Raw genomic sequence first — 19,101 nt, forward strand, 5'->3', positions numbered from 1 at the left:
AAATATGATTAGACTGCCTGTGATGAGGAAAATCTTTGAGCAATTGCTTGAATCGCTTCCAGACTTCATACAAAGTTTCCCCCACTTTCTGCTAAAAACCCACTTTCTCACTTCTCAAAGACTTAGTCTTCCCGACGGAAAGAACTTTATCATGAACCTGCAAGAAAGATCATCCCATGTGCGTACGGAATTTGCGAGCTCCTTCTCCAGCCATGCTTTAGCATCCCCCAATAAGGAGAACAGAAATAGTGTCAACCTGATATAATCGGAGTCACTCTAGTGAACACATTTGTGTCAGTGATCTCCAGTAAGTTCTGTATATGCTGTTACGGGTCTTCATCTAGTTTACCTATAAATTGGCTCTATGATTCCACCAATTGCACAATATTCTGCTTTAGCTCTAAACGTGCGGCAATAGTAGGCTTTATGGTGGCTTGGGTCATATTCTCCACCCTAGTCCTACCCACCTCTATTACTGCTCTTTCTGCTATTTCTTCCATCTCTACAGGTACCTGTTCATCAAAGAATTTTGCAAGGTCACCGTCCAAGGTCTAGTCAGCCAGATTCTCACTTTCGTTAGCTAGTGTGGCTAAAGCTTTTTGTTCATTCAATCTTACACAAAGTCATCTCAAGGTCAGAGTTCGGCTCAACAAGATTTTTATCCAGAATGTTTCCCTTTGCATTTAAGTACCTGCAAATCAATAAAAACAAGGAAACTAACATGAAACTGAAGGAAAAAAAATATCAAATCTAAAAGGAAAGTTAAACCCTAAATCCCCAACAACTGCGCCAAAAACTTGACCGAATCCAACCTACATGCAACCATACATGGTCGACAGGTAATAAAGTGGAAGTAGAGTATCGTTCCCGACAAGGATTTAATCATAACTTTCAAATTAGACCAAATGGTCTGAACAAGTTTATTTTATTATTCTTTTTAAGTTGTAACGTGAGCAACAACATAAAGTAAAACAATCCGAATAGTATGATCAAGAATTCAGAGAAGACAAATATCATTGAGTTACGGGGCAGCTTATTCAATCATGTTGCGTATCCACTAGAGATAGTCAATTCAAAATCTAGTTTACTACTCTTAGGATTGATGTTACGTCGCAAGGGACTTCCACACTACGTCACCTATCCTAACTATTGAACGCTATGTTTCCAGACACGTTCTAAATAATCAATATGCATTTATAATTCCTATAATGGACTAAGAGAGGCAAACAAAGTAAAAGTCTAATACCAGTCTGTCACTTACTAATTTAAGTTAGTCAGTGCCGTTGATCAGCATTGGGTGAACCCTCAGATGAACCGAACAAGCCCTACCTTATCATATAACGCGAAATAGACCTCTCCTTTCAGACGCATGGTCTAAATTCGTAGATAGTATTCAATTGGTGATCAAGCAATCAAATAATTAAGCATCTGATAACATTAGTAAACTATTTAAACCAATATATTATCGATGATAATCAAACGTATACTAACATCATGTTTCAACTAACAACAATCATGAATAATCCCGTAACCCTAGAATAATAAGAGAACTTAGCCACTCATGGTCTGGCAATTACATAATTTACAATTATTCAACTAAGTAAATAAAAGAAAGAATTGATGAACTCTGTGAATCATTGCTCCATAATGATGTGCTTAGCCTTCCTTGCATTGTATTCCACTCCAAGGTCTTCTTCTCCTCTGAAAAATGTGTAGAATGAGTATATATAGTGCTAGGATTTGATCATGGGTTGGATCTCTGAATAAAGTCCAAAATCGACTTGGACTGGCCAAAAATTGGAAAGACACATTGTGTGGCCTAGCTAGGGGCCATGGCGTATCATTGTCTTTTTTATGACTCGCAATGTTGCCAATTTTCAAGGACGTGGCGCATAGCGTCTGTAGGGGTTGTCCTTGTTGTCACGCCTCGAACCTGGGCCTGGACATAACATGGCACTCGGTGCCTAATTAGATGTGACCGAGCGAACCACATGACTGGCTGAATCAACATGGGACATGAACTGATGCATAATGTAATTTATAAATATGCTAAGCTATTGAAAGTCTGACTGAATCTTATAAATAGGAAATACTGAGATAAATCTAAGAATACAAAGGTGTAGCCAACACGGCTAACACAATATCTAAAAATACTAACTGACTGCTATTCTAGCCTATGAAGCCTCTGAAGAGTACTGAAATACTGATTGTTTACCTAGACAAGGCCCCCGGCATACCTGGCTATCTAATGTAAATAATGACTGTACCCCGAAGGAAATTGGGGCTCACCAAGCAGCTGATATGAAGGAGATCCTAATGAACTGATCCGTCATCCTGAAAACCAGTACCTATATCGTGAAATGTAGGCCCCAGAAAAAAGGGACGTAAGTACATTTGAATTGTACTTGTATGTAAAACCAAGTAAAAGATATAAATAGTTGTGCGATGCTCGGGGAAAATGGCAACCCAAATCAATAACATAACACATAGCTGAACACTGAAATTGAGACGTAAGGATAACTGAACTGAGCATAAAAATCATAATCGTAAGTAGCCCTCACTAAACATGGGGAAATCATCTGTTTATAAAAGTCCATAACTGTGGCCTCAGACCCATATGTAAGTGCACAACTCTGTGGACTCGGGCCCAAGTATATGTATATATAAATTATGGCCTCGGGCCCAAATATATGTGTCTATCATTTAACAATATATGTCTTAGATCTGAGATACATACTATAATACTGATATGGGATACTGAAACATGAATTCATACTGAGGTTCTGATATGGAACACTGACTATCTCTATACTGAATTGAGACATTGATTCAAGAACTATTCATGGAAATTAGAGTGGTACTTCTACATAAGCATTACATGGTCTGTGACTGAGACTCATGGGATGTCAAACATGAGCTTATACTGATTACGTACTGAGTTCACAATATTCAGAATTATAATCATAAACAACAATGAAACTATATTCTCAAAGGGTAGAAGTTCTGAACTTTTCATGAACTAGGGCATAATCTCTATTTCTGATGTAATTCAAAGAAATCATGATGAACGGAGGCATGGGGAATATTAATAACATTCCCACATGTAGAGAGTTACCCTTACATGCCTTATTAGTTTCAAAACCCAAAAAAAAAAAAACCACACTTTTGATGAAGAACTCCAAGTCCTTCACTTGAATCCTTGACAAGGGTTTTCTTGAAAATCTATGGATTGCATTAGTAGGAGGTATTAATTTGTGTTAATATGAATAAATCATCAATATTATATGGCTAATCTTACCTTGGATAATATAGAACCTTGGAGGAAGTTGGGTTCTTCAGAGCTTCCCTTTCTAGAGCAAGTTTTCCCAACCGCGCAGGTGACCGCGCAGCAAAGGCAGTAACACTGCCCCTAAGCTTGGCCGCGCAAACTGCATAATGTCTAATAAAATATACATAACATTTTGTGCATAGATCCATTTGGCCCAGTCCTTATATGGATGGAAAGGTATTTCAATGGGCTACCACTTTTATCTAGGCAGTATTCCCATTACCAACGAATAAGGGGATTACGCTCACTTGAAGTGAGGTCTTGTGAAAACTCACTTGAAAACATGGTCTGTAGTGTAGCCTTCAACTTTAATTTGCCCAAGGATTATTCTTACACCTTTTATAGATTTCAAAAGACTTCCTACACTTTCCAGATTGGTTCCATTATATCCCCATCTTACGAGTCAAATCATAGCCCGAAGGCATGAGGTGTTACATTATCTCCCCTTTAGGATCATTTGTCCTCGAATGATACGTCAATGCTAGAAATATGACTAACTCTGAAATTTTACAAAAAATTCGACAGAGCTTTCTCTATAAATAGGACTATCCCAACGTTTCTCAAATACCTACCAGCTAACCAGAGCATCAACACAAACCCCACAGGACATCGCAATACGTATAGCATAGTGTCACAGGGCAACTGAAACATAAATGTGACTGACGTGAACACATTTTCACGACCCAAAATCCCCAAATTATGGCTAAGTCGTGAAACATATGTAAATTGCAGAAATAATAAAGAACAACCATAATAAGTCTCATAATAGGTCTAATAACAAGGGCAAGGAATAGTCTAAGTCAATACATCTCCCAAAACCTGGAAGTCACAAGTACAGAGCTGCTAAAACCAAATACATGTCTGACTAATACATAAATACTATCTGGAATGAAAGATGATAGAAAGTAAAATAGGAGGGAGTCTAGCACCGTGGGACCAGCATCGGCTCACCCTAACTCCAAGAAACGCTCTAAAGCTTTGCGAACCTCGTCTTCGAATCTAGACTTCCACACAAAAGGTACATCAAGTGTAGAGTGAGTACGGGAAGCACGTGTACCCAGCAGCATCGTTGACCGATCCTAAACTATAGCAATGACAAGGGTTGGTACTTCCAATACTCCTCTTCTTGCTTTGTTAGTTCAAGTCCACATTTTATAAACAATCAACAAACAAAGAAGATATCCACAACTTAATCAATTCATAAAGCTTATTTCTTTCTAAGTATGGCCGTAAAGATTCAGTATTTTCATCAGTTAAGGCATGTTTAAGTATAAAGATCCCATCTTTATATCAATTATGGCAAGTACAAACATAAAGATCCCATCTTTATATCCTTAAAGCACATATGGCATGAAATCAAGTCAAACAAGCTTGAATGGTATGCAATGTAAGGGTATGCATGCAATGCAAGTGAATAGTATGCAATGCAATGGGCACATACACCGGTATACACACGTTCCTGCAGTAGGTTTCACGTGACCCATAGGGGACTCATGGGGTCCATATACCCACTCGGAATACCAGATCTCCCAGATCACATCGGGTCTCAGCCGTTTAGCTAATCATCATCATCACTCCGTCTATGTACCATGCCCAATATCCAGCCTCCCAGGCCCCTGTCTTGTCTTTCATCAATCAAATGCCAACAATATCATGAGAGTTTGAACGGATATGTGTACACCATACAAATCCACAGTATCAAGTCAAAATCAAGTATAAATACTCTTTTCATAGTTTAGAAGGGGTGTGGAGTGATGACTGCAATTCAACTCAATATTCACAAGTATTCAATATACTGTGGACATTGTAGCCCAATTAATCAGCAATCACACCAACCTAAATGGATTTATCTACCATTCCTCATGGCCCGAAGGCTAAACACATAACCTTCATCACTTTGCGTATTTATTTCATGTTTTAGTTACCCATACAGATACATCGGTACCCGCATAAGTGCTCTTCACCTTACAAGTACGGTACCCCTAAATCCCTATTAGGCCACCTATTTAGATTAATCAACACATAACACTACATAAAGGATGTAGTAAGTCTCAACTTGCCTGAATCTGAAGCCGAAGAGTCACTCCAAGGCCTTCCCCTTCCTCTAAGCTTACGAACAAGCCCAATCTTTTCAAATATGATATCTTTATAAGAATACGAATCTAACGATACCTATATTACCATATAAAGGATTCGGGTCCAAAAAGTCAATACAAAACTCCGTACCAAACCCTGAAGGTCAAAACAGTAATTTTATTACGAAATTGAGTTCATTAAAGTCAAAAACAGTACTCTACGAGGTCACATGAATCCAACAATAACCATATTGGTATAGTTCGGTCCGAAACCCAAAAATGAATGCAAAGAAGGTAACCCCAAGCCCACAAAGGCAAAACAGGAGTTTAAGTACAAATTCATCTTACCCATAGTCGAGATAGTCCTTATCCTAAAAATTATGAAGTTCTAACCACAAATGAATCCTCAAGTTCATAATTTTCAACAAAACCCATTTCCATGGAAACCCTTATTTTACTACTTTGAAAACATGAATAGAATCATAAATTAATGAAAGGAATCATTGATAATCACTTATATTAAGGTTAGGAACTTACCCCAATGAAGAAGCTTGCAAATAGCACTTGACATAACCTTAATCCGAGCTTTACATCTCTCCTACAATGGGTTTAGGAAAGTGAAACACGAAATGAGGGGATTTATTTCTGTCCAAGTACATTACCCTTCACGATTGCGAGGGCCATTCTCGCGATCGTGAGATGCTTACCCGAACCGGCCCATATTTTACTCTATTTGATCACGACCTAGCCCACCGTTATCGCGACCCGCTTCCCGTTCCTTCATCGTAATCGCGATGAAGGAAACCAGAACCAGCTGAAGCTGAATTTTCTAGTTTTTCCCGACACTCGCAAACACTCGAAACTCATTCAGAATCCCCCCGAAAGCAAACCAAATATGCATTTCTATCATAAAACACATTATGAACTCACTCACACCCTCGGAATTCCCAAACAAAGTCGTCTTGGACAGATGTTGACCAAGGTCAACTCCGAAACATAAAAAACCCAACTTTCAAACCAAAGATCCAAATCACACCCCCAACGTCTCGGGACACCAACCAAAGGCTCGACTAAGTAAAAATTCACATTCTGAACCTAAAGGAATCGACAATACTTCCAAATTTACGCAGTTACCCCCGATGTTGACTTTGGTCAAACATCTCCATTTCCTTAACTTAGAAAACTCAAATTTCACTTAAACCAAATCAAACTCACTCGGTTTCCTCGAGAACCGCATCACCCATCCCCGCAAGTCATAAATATTGAAATAAAACTACAGGAAGGGTATTTTGGGACAAAAAAAACGAAAAGCTCTAAACGACTAAGCGTGTCGTCACACACGTAAACACTGAATTGACATGAATGCACGACCACTGAACTGAATGAATACATTAATATTGAATTGAATGAATACATAAATATTGAACTGAATGAATGAATACTGGGGACATGGAGATTATAGCGTTGAGGTCTATCTTCATAATTTTCTACTTGCTCTACAAATAGCTGTGGGTACTTGGATATGTCCTCTTTGGCTTCCCACATAGCCTATTTAACTTTCTGATTTCTCTATAACACATTAACTGAGGCAACTTCCTTAGTTCTCAACTTGCGAACCTGACGATCAAGAATAGCCACAGAAATTTCCTCATAAGTTAGGCCATCTTTAACTATGATCGTTTCAGTAGGGACAACTAATGAGGGGTCTCCCACACACTTCTCTAGCATGTACATATGAAACACTAGGTGCATGGAAGCCAAATCCTGCTGTAACTCGAGCTCATAAGCTACTTGACCAATCCTTCATAGAATTTTGTATGGCTCCATATTTCTGGGACTAAGTTTTTCTGTCCTCCCAAATCTCATAACACCCTTGATGTGTGAAACTTTTAGAAATACCCAATCATCAAATTGAAAATCCAAGTCTCTACGCCGCACGTTTGAATAGGACTTTTGGCGACTCTGAGCAGTTTTTGACTGCTCCTGAATCAACTTGACTTTTCCCATAGCTTGATGGACCAAATCTTGTCCCAACAATTCTGCTTTACTAACTTCGAACCAACCAATTGGCGACCTACACCTTCGCCCATACAGAGCTTTGAAAGGCGCCATCTTGATACTATAATGATAGTTGTTATTATATGCAAATTCAATGAGAGGCAAGTGATCAACCCTATTACCTTTGAAATCTAGGACACATGCCCTCAACATGTCCTCAAGAGTCTGAATAGTGTGTTCTTCCTGACCATCTGCCTGAGGATGAAAAGTTGTACTGAGATTCACCCTAGTGCCTAATCTTTTCTAAAAGGATTTCCAAAAATTTACTATAAACTGAGCACTATGATCTTAAATAATGGGCATTGGGGTCCCATGCATCCTGACATTCATGAATATATATCTTGGCATAATCCTCTGCTGAATCGGTGGTCTTTAGAGGCAAAAAGTGCGTTGACTTGGTAAGTCGGTCCACAATCACCCAAATCGAATCATACTTCCGAAATGAGCGAGGTAAACCTATTATGAAGTCCATATTTATCATCTCCCAATTCCAAACAGGAATCTTTATGTTTTGAGCCAACCCACCAAGCCATTGGAGCTCCGCTTACACCTGCTAACAATTCGGACACTTAGCCACATAATCAGCTACGTTCTTTTTAATGTTGTTCCACCAATAAATCTCCTTGAGGTTGTGATACATCTTTGTGGAACTTGGGTGAATAGAGTACTTGGAATTGTACGCTTCTGACATGATCCTCTCTCTAAGTCTATCCACATCTAGAACAGATAATCTGTCGTAGTTCCTCAAGGTACCATCATCTCCCCCTGTTCAAAAGTCGTCATCTTATGCATGTGAATCCCCTCTTTTAGCTACAATAAGTAGGGATCATTGAACTTTTTCTCCATTACTTTGGCTACTAAGAAGGATGCAACCCTATCCTGAACAACAACACCACCATCTTCGAAGTCCAAAAGTCAAACTCCTAGACTAGCTAAGCGGTGGACATTCTTCACCATATTTCTCTTGTCTGCCTCGACGAGAGCTAAACTCCCCATGGAACGCCGACTAAGAGTATCATCTACCATATTTGCCTTCCCTGGATGATAGAGAATATCCACATCATAGTCCTTGAGTAATTCAAGCCATCTTCTCTGCCTAAGATTTAGCTCTCTTTGCTTGAATATATACTGAAACCTCTTGTAGTCGGTGAAAATATCCACATGCACTCTATACAAATAGTGACGTCATATTTTTAATGCAAATACCACGGCTTTCGACTCTAAGTCATGAGTCGGATAATTCTTTTCGTGACTCTGAAGCTGTCTAAATGCATAAGCTACTACTTTACTATGCTGCATTAAAACACACCCAAGAGCAATTTCTAAGGAATCACAATGCACCACAAACCCTTCGGTTCCCTCAGGTAGTGTCAAAACTGAAGCAGAAGTCAACCTTATTTTCAACTCCTCGAAACTTTGTTCACAAGCATCTGACAATTGAAACTTGACTTTCTTCTGAGTCAATTTAGCCAACAGAGTCGAGATAAAGGAAAAACCCTCAATGAAACGCATGTATAACCTACTAGACCTAAGAAATTTCTTATCTCTATTACTAAAGTGGGTCTGGGCCAATTTATCATGGCTTCTATTTTTGAAAATTTATTGCCACACCTTCCCATGAAATGACATGGCCTAGGAACGCTACTGATTTAGCTAAAATTCACACTTTGATAATTTCGCATAAAGCTTGCAATCGTGGAGTGTCCACAATGCTATTTTGAGATGTTCTGCATGGTCAATCTCCCTCCGGGAATAAACCAAGATATCATCAATAAAGATAATGACAAATAAATCAAGATAAAGTTTGAAAACCCTGTTCATAAGATCCATGAAAATTTTTGGCGCATTCATCAACCCAAAGGACATAGCAAGGAACTCAAAATGACCATAAAGGTTCCTGAAGGCGGTCTTCGTAATATCAACTTCCTTAACCTTCAACTGATGGTACCCTGATCTGAGGTCAATCTTGGAATAACACTGGGCACCCTAAAGTTGGTCAAATAAGTCATCGATTTTGGAGAGTGGGTACTTGTTTTTAATCTTAACCTTGTTAAACTAACGATAATCAATACATATATGAAAAGATCCATCTTTCTTTCAGACAAACAAGACCGATGCACCCTAAGGTGTGACACTTGGTCTGATAAATCCTTTGTCAAGAAGATCTTTCAATTGGGCTTTTAAATCTTTCAACTCTATTGGGGCCATTCTGTATGGCAGAATAGATATAGGCTTGGTGCAGGGAAGTAGATCAATTCCAAAGTCAATCTCCCTATTGAGGCAAACTCCGAGAAGATTTTCAGGAAAAAAATTTGGAAGTTCATTAACAATTGGTACAGACTAGAAAGCTGGAGTCTGGGTATCTGTATCCCTGACTCAAACTAAGTAATAAATATCCCTTGGAAATCATCTTTTTAGCTTTGGGATGGTAAATTAACCTCCCCCTGGGCACTACTGCATCACCCTTACATTCTATCTGGTTTGTTAGGAAACTCAAAACTTAAGATTTTGGTTCTACAGCCTATTGTGGCATAACATGATGCCAACCAATCCATGCTCATGATTACATCGAAGTCTAACATTTCCAACTCTACTAGGTCGGCCATGGTATTGCGGTGATAAACTCTAACTGGACAACCTCTATACACACGTCTAGCTATAACTGACTCTCCAATTGGAGTGGATACTTCAAAGGTTTCATACAACTTTTTTGGCTCTATCCCAAATTTCTTAACAACAAACGGGGTTACATAATATAAGGTGGATCCGAGATCCTTAAGGGCGTAAACATAAAAGGTGAAAACTGTCAGGATACATGTAACAACGTCTACACATGCCTCTGTATCCGGATGATCTTCTAATACATAAAAGTGGCTTTGACCTCCGCCTGCATTACCAGACTTAGCTACACCCCCCACTATTTGGGCTTGAGAATTACGAGGATCTGCTAAATTTATGGACTGAGCCATATTACCTCTGGTACTTTGTCTCGTTGATGGACAATCCCTCAGATAGTGGCCCTGCTGACCACACCCAAAACAACCTTCCATGTCTGAATGACACACCCCTGGGTGTCTCTTACCACACTTGTTGCACGTAGGATTCTGAAACCCTCTGTGGCCCACACTGACCTGTGACTTTGAGCCTGCCGCTCTGAAACTTCGGCTCTTCTAATCATACATGAACCTTGGGCCCGGTGCACTGGTTATGGAGGGAGTGGGTCCTGATTACCTATTTTTTTAAGAATTATCTGCCTCCACCTCCCTGAGATCACCCATGGTTGAAGTTACCTGTAGACTTAACCCTCTTACGGAACTCTCTGTTCCTCTCTTTCTGCAATTGCTCTTCTTCCTTCTTTCTATCCTCGTTACCTTGTCCAAAAATAATCATCTTGGTAATGGTCATGAATTTATTCTGAGTAGCGATATTAGCATCACCGAACAAGTAGGGCGCAAAGCCCAACACTAAACGCCTAAATCTGGCCCTCATATCGGCCATCATATGCTGAGCATACTTGGCCAACGAAATGAACTTAAGGTAATATTCATTCACACTCATGTCATTCTACTTGAATCTCTCGAATTCTAGGGACTCTGCCTCCCTAACCTCTAGTGGTAGGAAGTTCTCAATAAATTCCTCTGCAAATTCATCCCAAGTTGTAGGAAGTGCATCCTCCTCTCGGGAATCTTCCCACAATTCATACGAAATAGCAGCAACATCCTTCAGCTGGTAAGTAACAAACTCTACTGCCTCTGTTTTGGTAGCATGCATAGCATGGAATATCCTCTGAACCTCATTCACAAAATTTTGTGAATCCTCGGCCTTGTTGGACCCTGTAAGCACTGGAGGGTTCATACGAATGAACTCCTTAATCCTGGAGTTGGATGACCCCTCATAAGTACTTGCACTTGGAGTCGTTCCATGCCGCTAAGCTTGTGTAGCAACAATCTGGGTGAGCAACTGTATAGCTTCCCTAACATCCATATCAGTAGCACTAGGCGGTGGAGGGACTGTAAAACAGACCTCTGTAGCCTCTCAATACCAGGTGGGCATGATGTTTGGGGTACTAAACAGGATGGAGTTCCCTGAGCCCTGGTGCAAATTCCCTAAGTCAGAGAGTCCACTTCTCAGGCAGCATCAATAGTAGCCCTTTGGCTAGTAGCTGACTATCTCTTGATATACTTTCTCTTAGCAAGAATTTTCTGAAAGAAACGCAATATGCACAAGTTAGAAGAGTTTCCTAAAGGAATAGTTCTAATTGCACAATCTAGAGTATGAAAGAGATAAGACAATCCTAAATGTCTTGGTGGTCAACTGTTTACATGTGTGGCGCGCACATACACATAAAAGTGAGACACTGCTTCATAGACTCCCTAGGAAACTTGAACCTAGTGCTCTGATACCAAGCTTTAACATGCCCCGAACCTAGGCCTGGATGTAACATGACACTCGATGCCTGATTGCGTGTGATCGAGCGAACCACATGGCTGGGTGAATCAACCTGGGACATGTACTAATGTGGAATGTAATTTATAAACATGCTGAGCTACTAAAAGTCTTACTGAATCTTATAAATAAGAAATATTGAGATAAATATGAGAATATAAAGGTGTAGCCAACACGGCTAACATAATATCTGAAAATACTGACTAACTGTTATTTTAGTCTATGAAGCCTCCGAAGAGTACTTAAATACTGATTGTTTACTGAGACAAGGCCCCCGGTATACCTGAATATCTAATGTAAATAATGAATGAAAGTAAAACAATGCCCCGAAGAAAACTGGGGCTCACCAAGCAGCTGATACGAAGGAGATCCTAATGAACTGATCCGTTGTCCTGAAAATCAGTACCTGTATCATGAAATGCAGGCCCCGAGAAAAAGGGAACGCAAGTACATTTGAATTGTACTTGTATGTAAAACCAACTGAAAGAAATAAATAGTTATGTCATACTCCGAGAAAATGGCAACCCAAATCAATAACATAACACTTAGCTTAACACTGAAACATAAGGATAACTGAACTGAGCATACGAATCATAGTCATAAGTACCCCTCGCTGAACATGGGGAAATCATCTATTTATAAGAGTTCATAACTATGGCCTCAGGCCCATATGTAAGTGCACAATTCTGTGGCCTCAGGGCCAAGTATACGTATACATATACATAAACTGTGGCCTCGGGCCCAAATACATGTATTATTCATTTAAGAATATGCATCGTGTATCAGAGAAACATACTGTAGTACTGATATGAGACACTGAAACATGAATCCATACTGAGGTTTTTAAATGAAATACTGACTACCTCTAAATTGAATTGAGACATGGATTGATGAACTATTCATAGAAATTAGAGTAGTACTTCTACATAAGCATATCGTGATCTGTGACTAAGACTCATGGGATGTCAAAAATGAGCTTATACTGATTACGTACTGAGTTCACAATATTTAGAATGATAATCATGAACAACTACGAAACTATATTCTTAAAGTGTAGAAGTTCTGAACTTTTCATGAACTAGGTCATGATTTCTATTTCTGATGTGATTCATAGAAATCATGATGAACGAGGCGTGGGGAAGATCAATAACATTCCCACACGTAGATATTTAAGCTTATATACCTTATTGGTTTCAAAACCCAAAGAAAAATCCAAACTTTTGATGAAGAACTCCAATTTCTTCACTTGAAACCTTGAGAAGGGTTTTCTTGAAAATCTATGGATTGCATGAGTAGGAGGTATTAATTTGTGTTAAGATAAATAAATCATCAATATTCTATGGACAAATCTTACCTTGGATGATAGAGGAACCTCGGAGGGGGGGGGGGGGGGGGGGGGGGGGGGGGGGGGGAGGAAGTTGGGTTCTTGAGAGCTTCCTTTCTAGAGCAAGTTTTTCTATTTGGGGTGTGGGATAGGACCTAGGGTTTTTTAAAGCGACATTCCCAGTGCGCGTCCGTGCAGCTAGAAGGCCCAACAGCATAGCAAAGGTAGTAAGTTACTACCTTGGTGTGTGGTCGCGCACCTGAAGCTTGGCCGCGCAGCCGGCCGTGCAGACTGCATAGTGTCTAGTAAAATGCGCATAAGTTTTTGCATAGAGATCCGTTTGGCGCAGTCCTTATATGGATAGAAAGGTATTTCAAAGGAATACAAATTTAATCAATGAAGTTTTCCCAAAGTCCCAACGAATAAGGGAGTTATGCTCACTTGAAGTGAGGCCTTGTGAAAACTTGTGAAAACTCACTTTAATATGAATACTTTCTATCTTGGTTCCATTATATATGGTCAAATCATAGCCCGAAGGCACGAGGTGTTGTAGCTTCCAACGTTTAATTTCCTCAAGTGGATCGTTCAATTGCTTCAAATATTTCTACTTTTAATATTTCACTTTTTGTTCAAAAAAGTTATGCTCACTTTGTAGAGCGTGTTTTAGATAAATCAGAGAAAAGGTTTTGATTTCCTAGAGAAAAAAGTAAAAAATAAAATAAAATAAAAAATTGTTCTACAAGTTGTTAGATGCAGTTTGGTACACGAATCAATATGTTTAATCATACCATTGAATTTGAAAATTTCATTTTACCTGAGAAAAGGTTTTGATTTCCTGTCATGTGGTTAGATGCAACCGAATCAATATGTCATACCATTGAATTTGAAAATTCATTTTACCAGGGTACGCATCAGTCAAAGCAATAGAGATTGCATTAGGAAGAGCAGCCTCCAATGATTCATGTATCATCTTGTAAATATCGTCGTGATCAAGCAATGTTGTTGCTTGATGCGTCTTTGTGTCTGGTATTTGTTGTATGCCAACATCCCTCTCCATTGCTTGAAATTTTTACAAGGAGTCAAGCGTGTACCATATTTCTTACGACATTCCAGAATAACGTGACCATCCTTCTTATAATAGTTTCAATAATTCGGCTTCTTCTTAATGAGAGATGATGTGCCCTGTTTCCTTGCAATGATAGAACTAAACTGGCTTGTTAGAGTTGCATGAGGAAGAAGAACTTTTGTATGTACCCATGGCAGTTTCCATGGAAAAGGTCTTCACCATAGAATCTTGAGAACCCAACCGAGTTTCTTCTCGAAGAACTTCGCAAACTACCACATCCAAAGTTGGTAGTTTTTCCCTGTTAAGATAGCTAGCACGCAAAGGCTCAAACTCCGACCTATGTTTCATCAGGAATTGGATACTTCTTGTGCTCTTCATAGTAACCAAAATCTTTCAGTCCAGCTGCAGGAATAAAGGCAGCAAAATCCTAATCTTGCTCTGCCCATAATGTGAGTAGTCCAGAATAGAAGCGACGAACATTTTTATCACCTTGTGTCGATCCAGCAAGTGGTTTTTCCATTTAAAACTCTCTGGCCAAAATTGTTGGTTACCGAGGGTATGTAGATGAGTCCGCACTTCCGATGGTTTCTCAAAAGATGTCAGTTCCATAGCTATATCAACATAAAAGAAATTGACAAGCCATGTATGATTTTGCCATTATCAGCCTACCAAGCTTTCTTTTTCTTTGTCTTCTGTCGGTACAGCCTTTGAGCTATCCAGAACACCAATAAGGCCTTTGCCTCTTGTGAAAGCCTTGAAATGGAACTTCCATATCAGAAAGTTATGCCCGTCAAATTTTGTTGACAAGGTATCTCGTGAATTCATCCTGATATAAAGAGGGGGGAAAATGGTGTCGAAGGAAATCAACGAACAAATCTGAATATGACAAGGAGAGTGATGGATATCCGAAAATTAATCAAACGGATTTATTGGAAGATAAAAAAGCTGAGTAATCAGACTCGGGGAAAAAAATGAGGCTCTTGATACCAAATTGAATAAAGAGAGAAACCCAGAGCTATTATGAATGAAAGAAATATAATATATTTCGATAATCAAAACTATAGGATATACAAAAAAAAATTATACAAAGAAAAGAGTCCTAATTATCCTCTAATTACTAGGCTAATGACTGTTAGCCATAATGGGAGATCCCTGATTTAGGGTTGCTAAATAAGGATTGAAGATCCCTAATTTTGCTCTGCTAAATAAGGAGAAGTTATGCTGCTAAATAAGGTATAGTCAATAGATAAGACATTGACAATTCAAAGATTGAGCAGTATAGCATATGCATATGCATCAAGATTCAAGAGATAGGTAGGTAAATGTATTAAATGAGAAATAAATGACAAGAAAAAGGAAAGAAATGTTATACAAGCGATACCAATTAGTTGGGATTAAGTTTTAGTCATGTTAGTAAATTTACTCTTGATCCATTGCTTTCCTGGAGTCTTTTAGTCTTGCTAGATATTTATAAGCCGGTAGAAATATAGAGAACCTCTAGTGATTTTCTACTTCCGTTTTTTGTTTTGTATTATATAATATTGGATTCAAATGTGAGTTCAATAGAGTTATATGAGTAATGAAGATTCATATAGTTGACGCCAACTTACTTTTTTTTTTTTATTGAGGCATAGTTATTGTAAAAGGGAGAAAAGAAGGGCCAAAATATGGAAAGTTTGCACCTTTTGAACATGTTATATCAACTTGCACAGAGGAAGAAAAATTCTGCACATTAAAAAGTTATGAGCAAGCAATAAATTGAACTGGCTAAAACAAAGTGGTTAACTTACTAAGAAGAAGCAAACTGAAGTTGAAAAATCACAAACGCCACAAGATTCACATCATTTTTAAAATTTCATATTCAATCAAACACCGTCATATAAAAGATATACTGAGTAGAGAAGATATTTTTTCTTTCGTGAAAACTAAATTCATTATATCACTTCAAAGTAGGACAATTATTCATGGGAGTGTTATCAATATTACATGTCTGACATCTTCTTTCCCTTATTTTTCTTCCACACTTCTGGCAATAAAGAACAAAAGTAAGAGAAATGGTCTCACTTGATGCAATGAAGTAATCATATCTTTGCAAAATCAACTGTGTCCTTCCCATTATGAGCTTTCCTGAAGAAATGCTTGACATAGTCTGAGTAAAGAACTTGCTTATACATTGCCTTCTCACCACTTTCTAACACTTCTTGTATGGGACCAATAACATCATTTGGCTTAGGGTTCACAAATATTGGCACTGAAACTCTGTTATTGCTTCCATTAGCAATAACACGATGCTCGATGCTCTTGTATCGACCATTGCTTCGGATTTGAAGTGCATCGCCGATGTTAATAACAAGCGCTCCACTAATTGGTGGGACGGGAAGCCAAGTGTCACTGCCTAGTTTTCTCACGTAGAGTCCACCGATACTATCTTGAAGCAAGATGGTTAATGTCGAGACATCAGAGTGGCGTCCTACCCCGACTGTAAGTTCGGGGTTGGGACATTTAGGATAGTAGTTAAGGTTGATTCTCTTGGAACCCATTAGAAGTGATTCTCTATCTTCATCAACCTCCTTAACATTTAGTCCTTTCATTAGTGATTCCATAAGTTTTTTGATCACAAGCTCAGTCTTTCTCATGAATTGAAGTGCTTCATCCCTGAGGCGAGACAACAATTAGATTATCTTTCTTTTGAAAACACTTCTTGGAAAAAAAAATTATGATGATACATAACATAATTAAGTGTTCAATACTATTCCCTCTGTTTCAATTTATGTGGCTTGTTTTGGAATACGAGAATCAAACTAGTTAATGTTTGGTGTGAGTTTGGACTCAAAATCTAAAAACTTTCTAAAATAAAATTTACATATATATAAACTACATGGAAAGTAAAACGTTCATATAAGTCACAATTAAATATTTAGAAAGTATTTGAAAAATCATGGTCAAAGGAAATATCTTTTAACGATCTCCAAATAGTAACCAAGACACAAAAATTGAAACGCAGAGAGTATTTTCTCTTTAGCTTAAACTTTTAAGTGAGCTAGTCACACAATTGATCAAGTTATTAGAGCACGCAAGAGATTCTGGTTCAAATCTCACTGCCATCCAAAAAGTGAATATTTTTTAAATCTTTGGCCCGTGAAAAAAGAACCAGACCCATATGTGAGTGGCATGATGACAAAAGTATGATTAAGGATAAAAAGTGTGTTTTTTCTAACAGTTTAAACTTTCAAATGACATGATCACACAATTCATCGAACTTAGAAAAATGAGAATTGAACCTGCAAGCGGAAAGCCAAAGTGCAGTTGCTTCTTCATCAGAAACATAGAAGAGACTTAGGTAATCTTTCCACTCTAAAGCCTTTTCATCTTGAGGAGTAAAGCTTGTCCCAAAACGAACATTATTTGTACGAGAATACTCTTTTGAGTACTTCCTCTTTTCTTCAGCAGGCAAACCAAAGAACCTATGAGTAGCATCCTTAACATCTTCAAATACTTCCATTGGAATTCCATGATTCACAGTTTGGAAAAAACCCCATTTCTCTGCTGCATTGCATATCAATTTTTCCACCTTTGGATCATTCCAATTTGATACATCAATGACTGGGATAGATTGTTCTCCAGACACTACCTTGCTCGTATTAATTCGTTCTTCGAGAGGTTGAATGTATTGTTTAGGCAGTGTCTGAATTCCCATGTCTGCAAGACCTTTCACTCCATGACCTTCATTTACAACAAAATGTTTGACATCCCATGTGTTGGAATTAGAGATTGTTGATAGTGATGGAGCCATATAGATTTGGTTATAATTAACAGTTATTGAGCTTAGTATTTCGAAAGGGAAGTGAATGGATGGTTATATTCAAGTGCTATGGAAGGCTATATATATGGTCTCTTTTAAGTATTCAAGATTACAACTAGTACTCTTTTTTAGCCTACTTCCTACTTTGGTTGCAAAACTCATGCTTTCGTTTTATGATGATGTTCAAGTTGCGTTGATTAATCAATTTGCAATACATGGTTATTAGTTAGTAATGCTGCCAAGTAATTTCTTATTTTACTATTTTGACTAGCGCCTGGTAAGGGGATGATTTTTCTCAAAGCTGACCTCCTTTATCAAGCTGCTCATTCTGTATAACATTGATGGTGAGAGCTGGGCAGTCTGAAATAAGCCTCACTTCCTATTCATTTGTGGGTCGGAACCGCAGGAGGTTTTTTTTTTTTCAAGAGGTGATTTCAGAAATCAACCAATCGAAAAAAACGTAGCCCAGGTGACTCACAGCCTCGCTCTCAACCAAATAAATGAAACAAGATGAATCAAATCAATATGCTTTATGATTCATTTAGGGAACAATGAAGCCAAATTCAATGAAAAATAATATTTACACAATCCGGTCATTTATAAGATGTATTTACACATTATAACGACAACTAACTTGCAATAATGTATTAAATTACACTAATAATATTAAAAATATTTACACGATCAATATATAACTTAAAACTTTTGATATTTATGTTTTGCTCTGACAGGATAGGAGTTGCTGACGTCATGAATTTTTAATTATTAACGAAACAAAAGGAGGAGCAAAGACTTGGGCATGTTTTGCTCAAGTTTTAGTACTGGGGGTTGGTAGAGAGAAGTTGTAGAACTTTTTATTATGTTTAATGAGCTGAGTACACTCTCAAGGAATGATCCTAAGATAATGACAACTTGTGGAATTAATCAGATTATTGCTTTTTATTTACTTCTGTTTCTATCATTTTGTTGGTTTTGTTTCATCTCTCTTTGAAAATTCATTTA

At 38.2% G+C, this 19,101-nt stretch overlaps 1 protein-coding gene and 1 non-coding gene across 2 annotated transcripts; one reads left to right on the plus strand and one right to left on the minus strand.

Moving 5' to 3' along the window:
* The first annotated feature begins 15 nt into the window (after positions 1 to 15).
* Positions 16 to 122, plus strand: LOC132035666 (small nucleolar RNA R71). Its single transcript, XR_009409387.1, has one exon. It is a non-coding gene; the product is annotated as a small nucleolar RNA R71 (small nucleolar RNA).
* Positions 123 to 16,150: 16,028 nt separating this feature from the next.
* Positions 16,151 to 18,151, minus strand: LOC132034539 (feruloyl CoA ortho-hydroxylase F6H1-3-like). Its single transcript, XM_059424944.1, has 2 exons — positions 17,579 to 18,151; positions 16,151 to 16,952 (listed from the first exon to the last, which is right to left on the minus strand). Exons 1-2 carry the CDS (start codon positions 18,088 to 18,090, stop codon positions 16,379 to 16,381), a joined length of 1,086 nt encoding a protein of 361 aa, XP_059280927.1. The 5' UTR covers positions 18,091 to 18,151; the 3' UTR covers positions 16,151 to 16,378.
* Positions 18,152 to 19,101: the final 950 nt, after the last annotated feature.

Source organism: Lycium ferocissimum, chromosome 10, assembly GCF_029784015.1.
Source record: "Lycium ferocissimum isolate CSIRO_LF1 chromosome 10, AGI_CSIRO_Lferr_CH_V1, whole genome shotgun sequence".
Lineage (NCBI taxonomy): Eukaryota > Viridiplantae > Streptophyta > Magnoliopsida > Solanales > Solanaceae > Lycium > Lycium ferocissimum.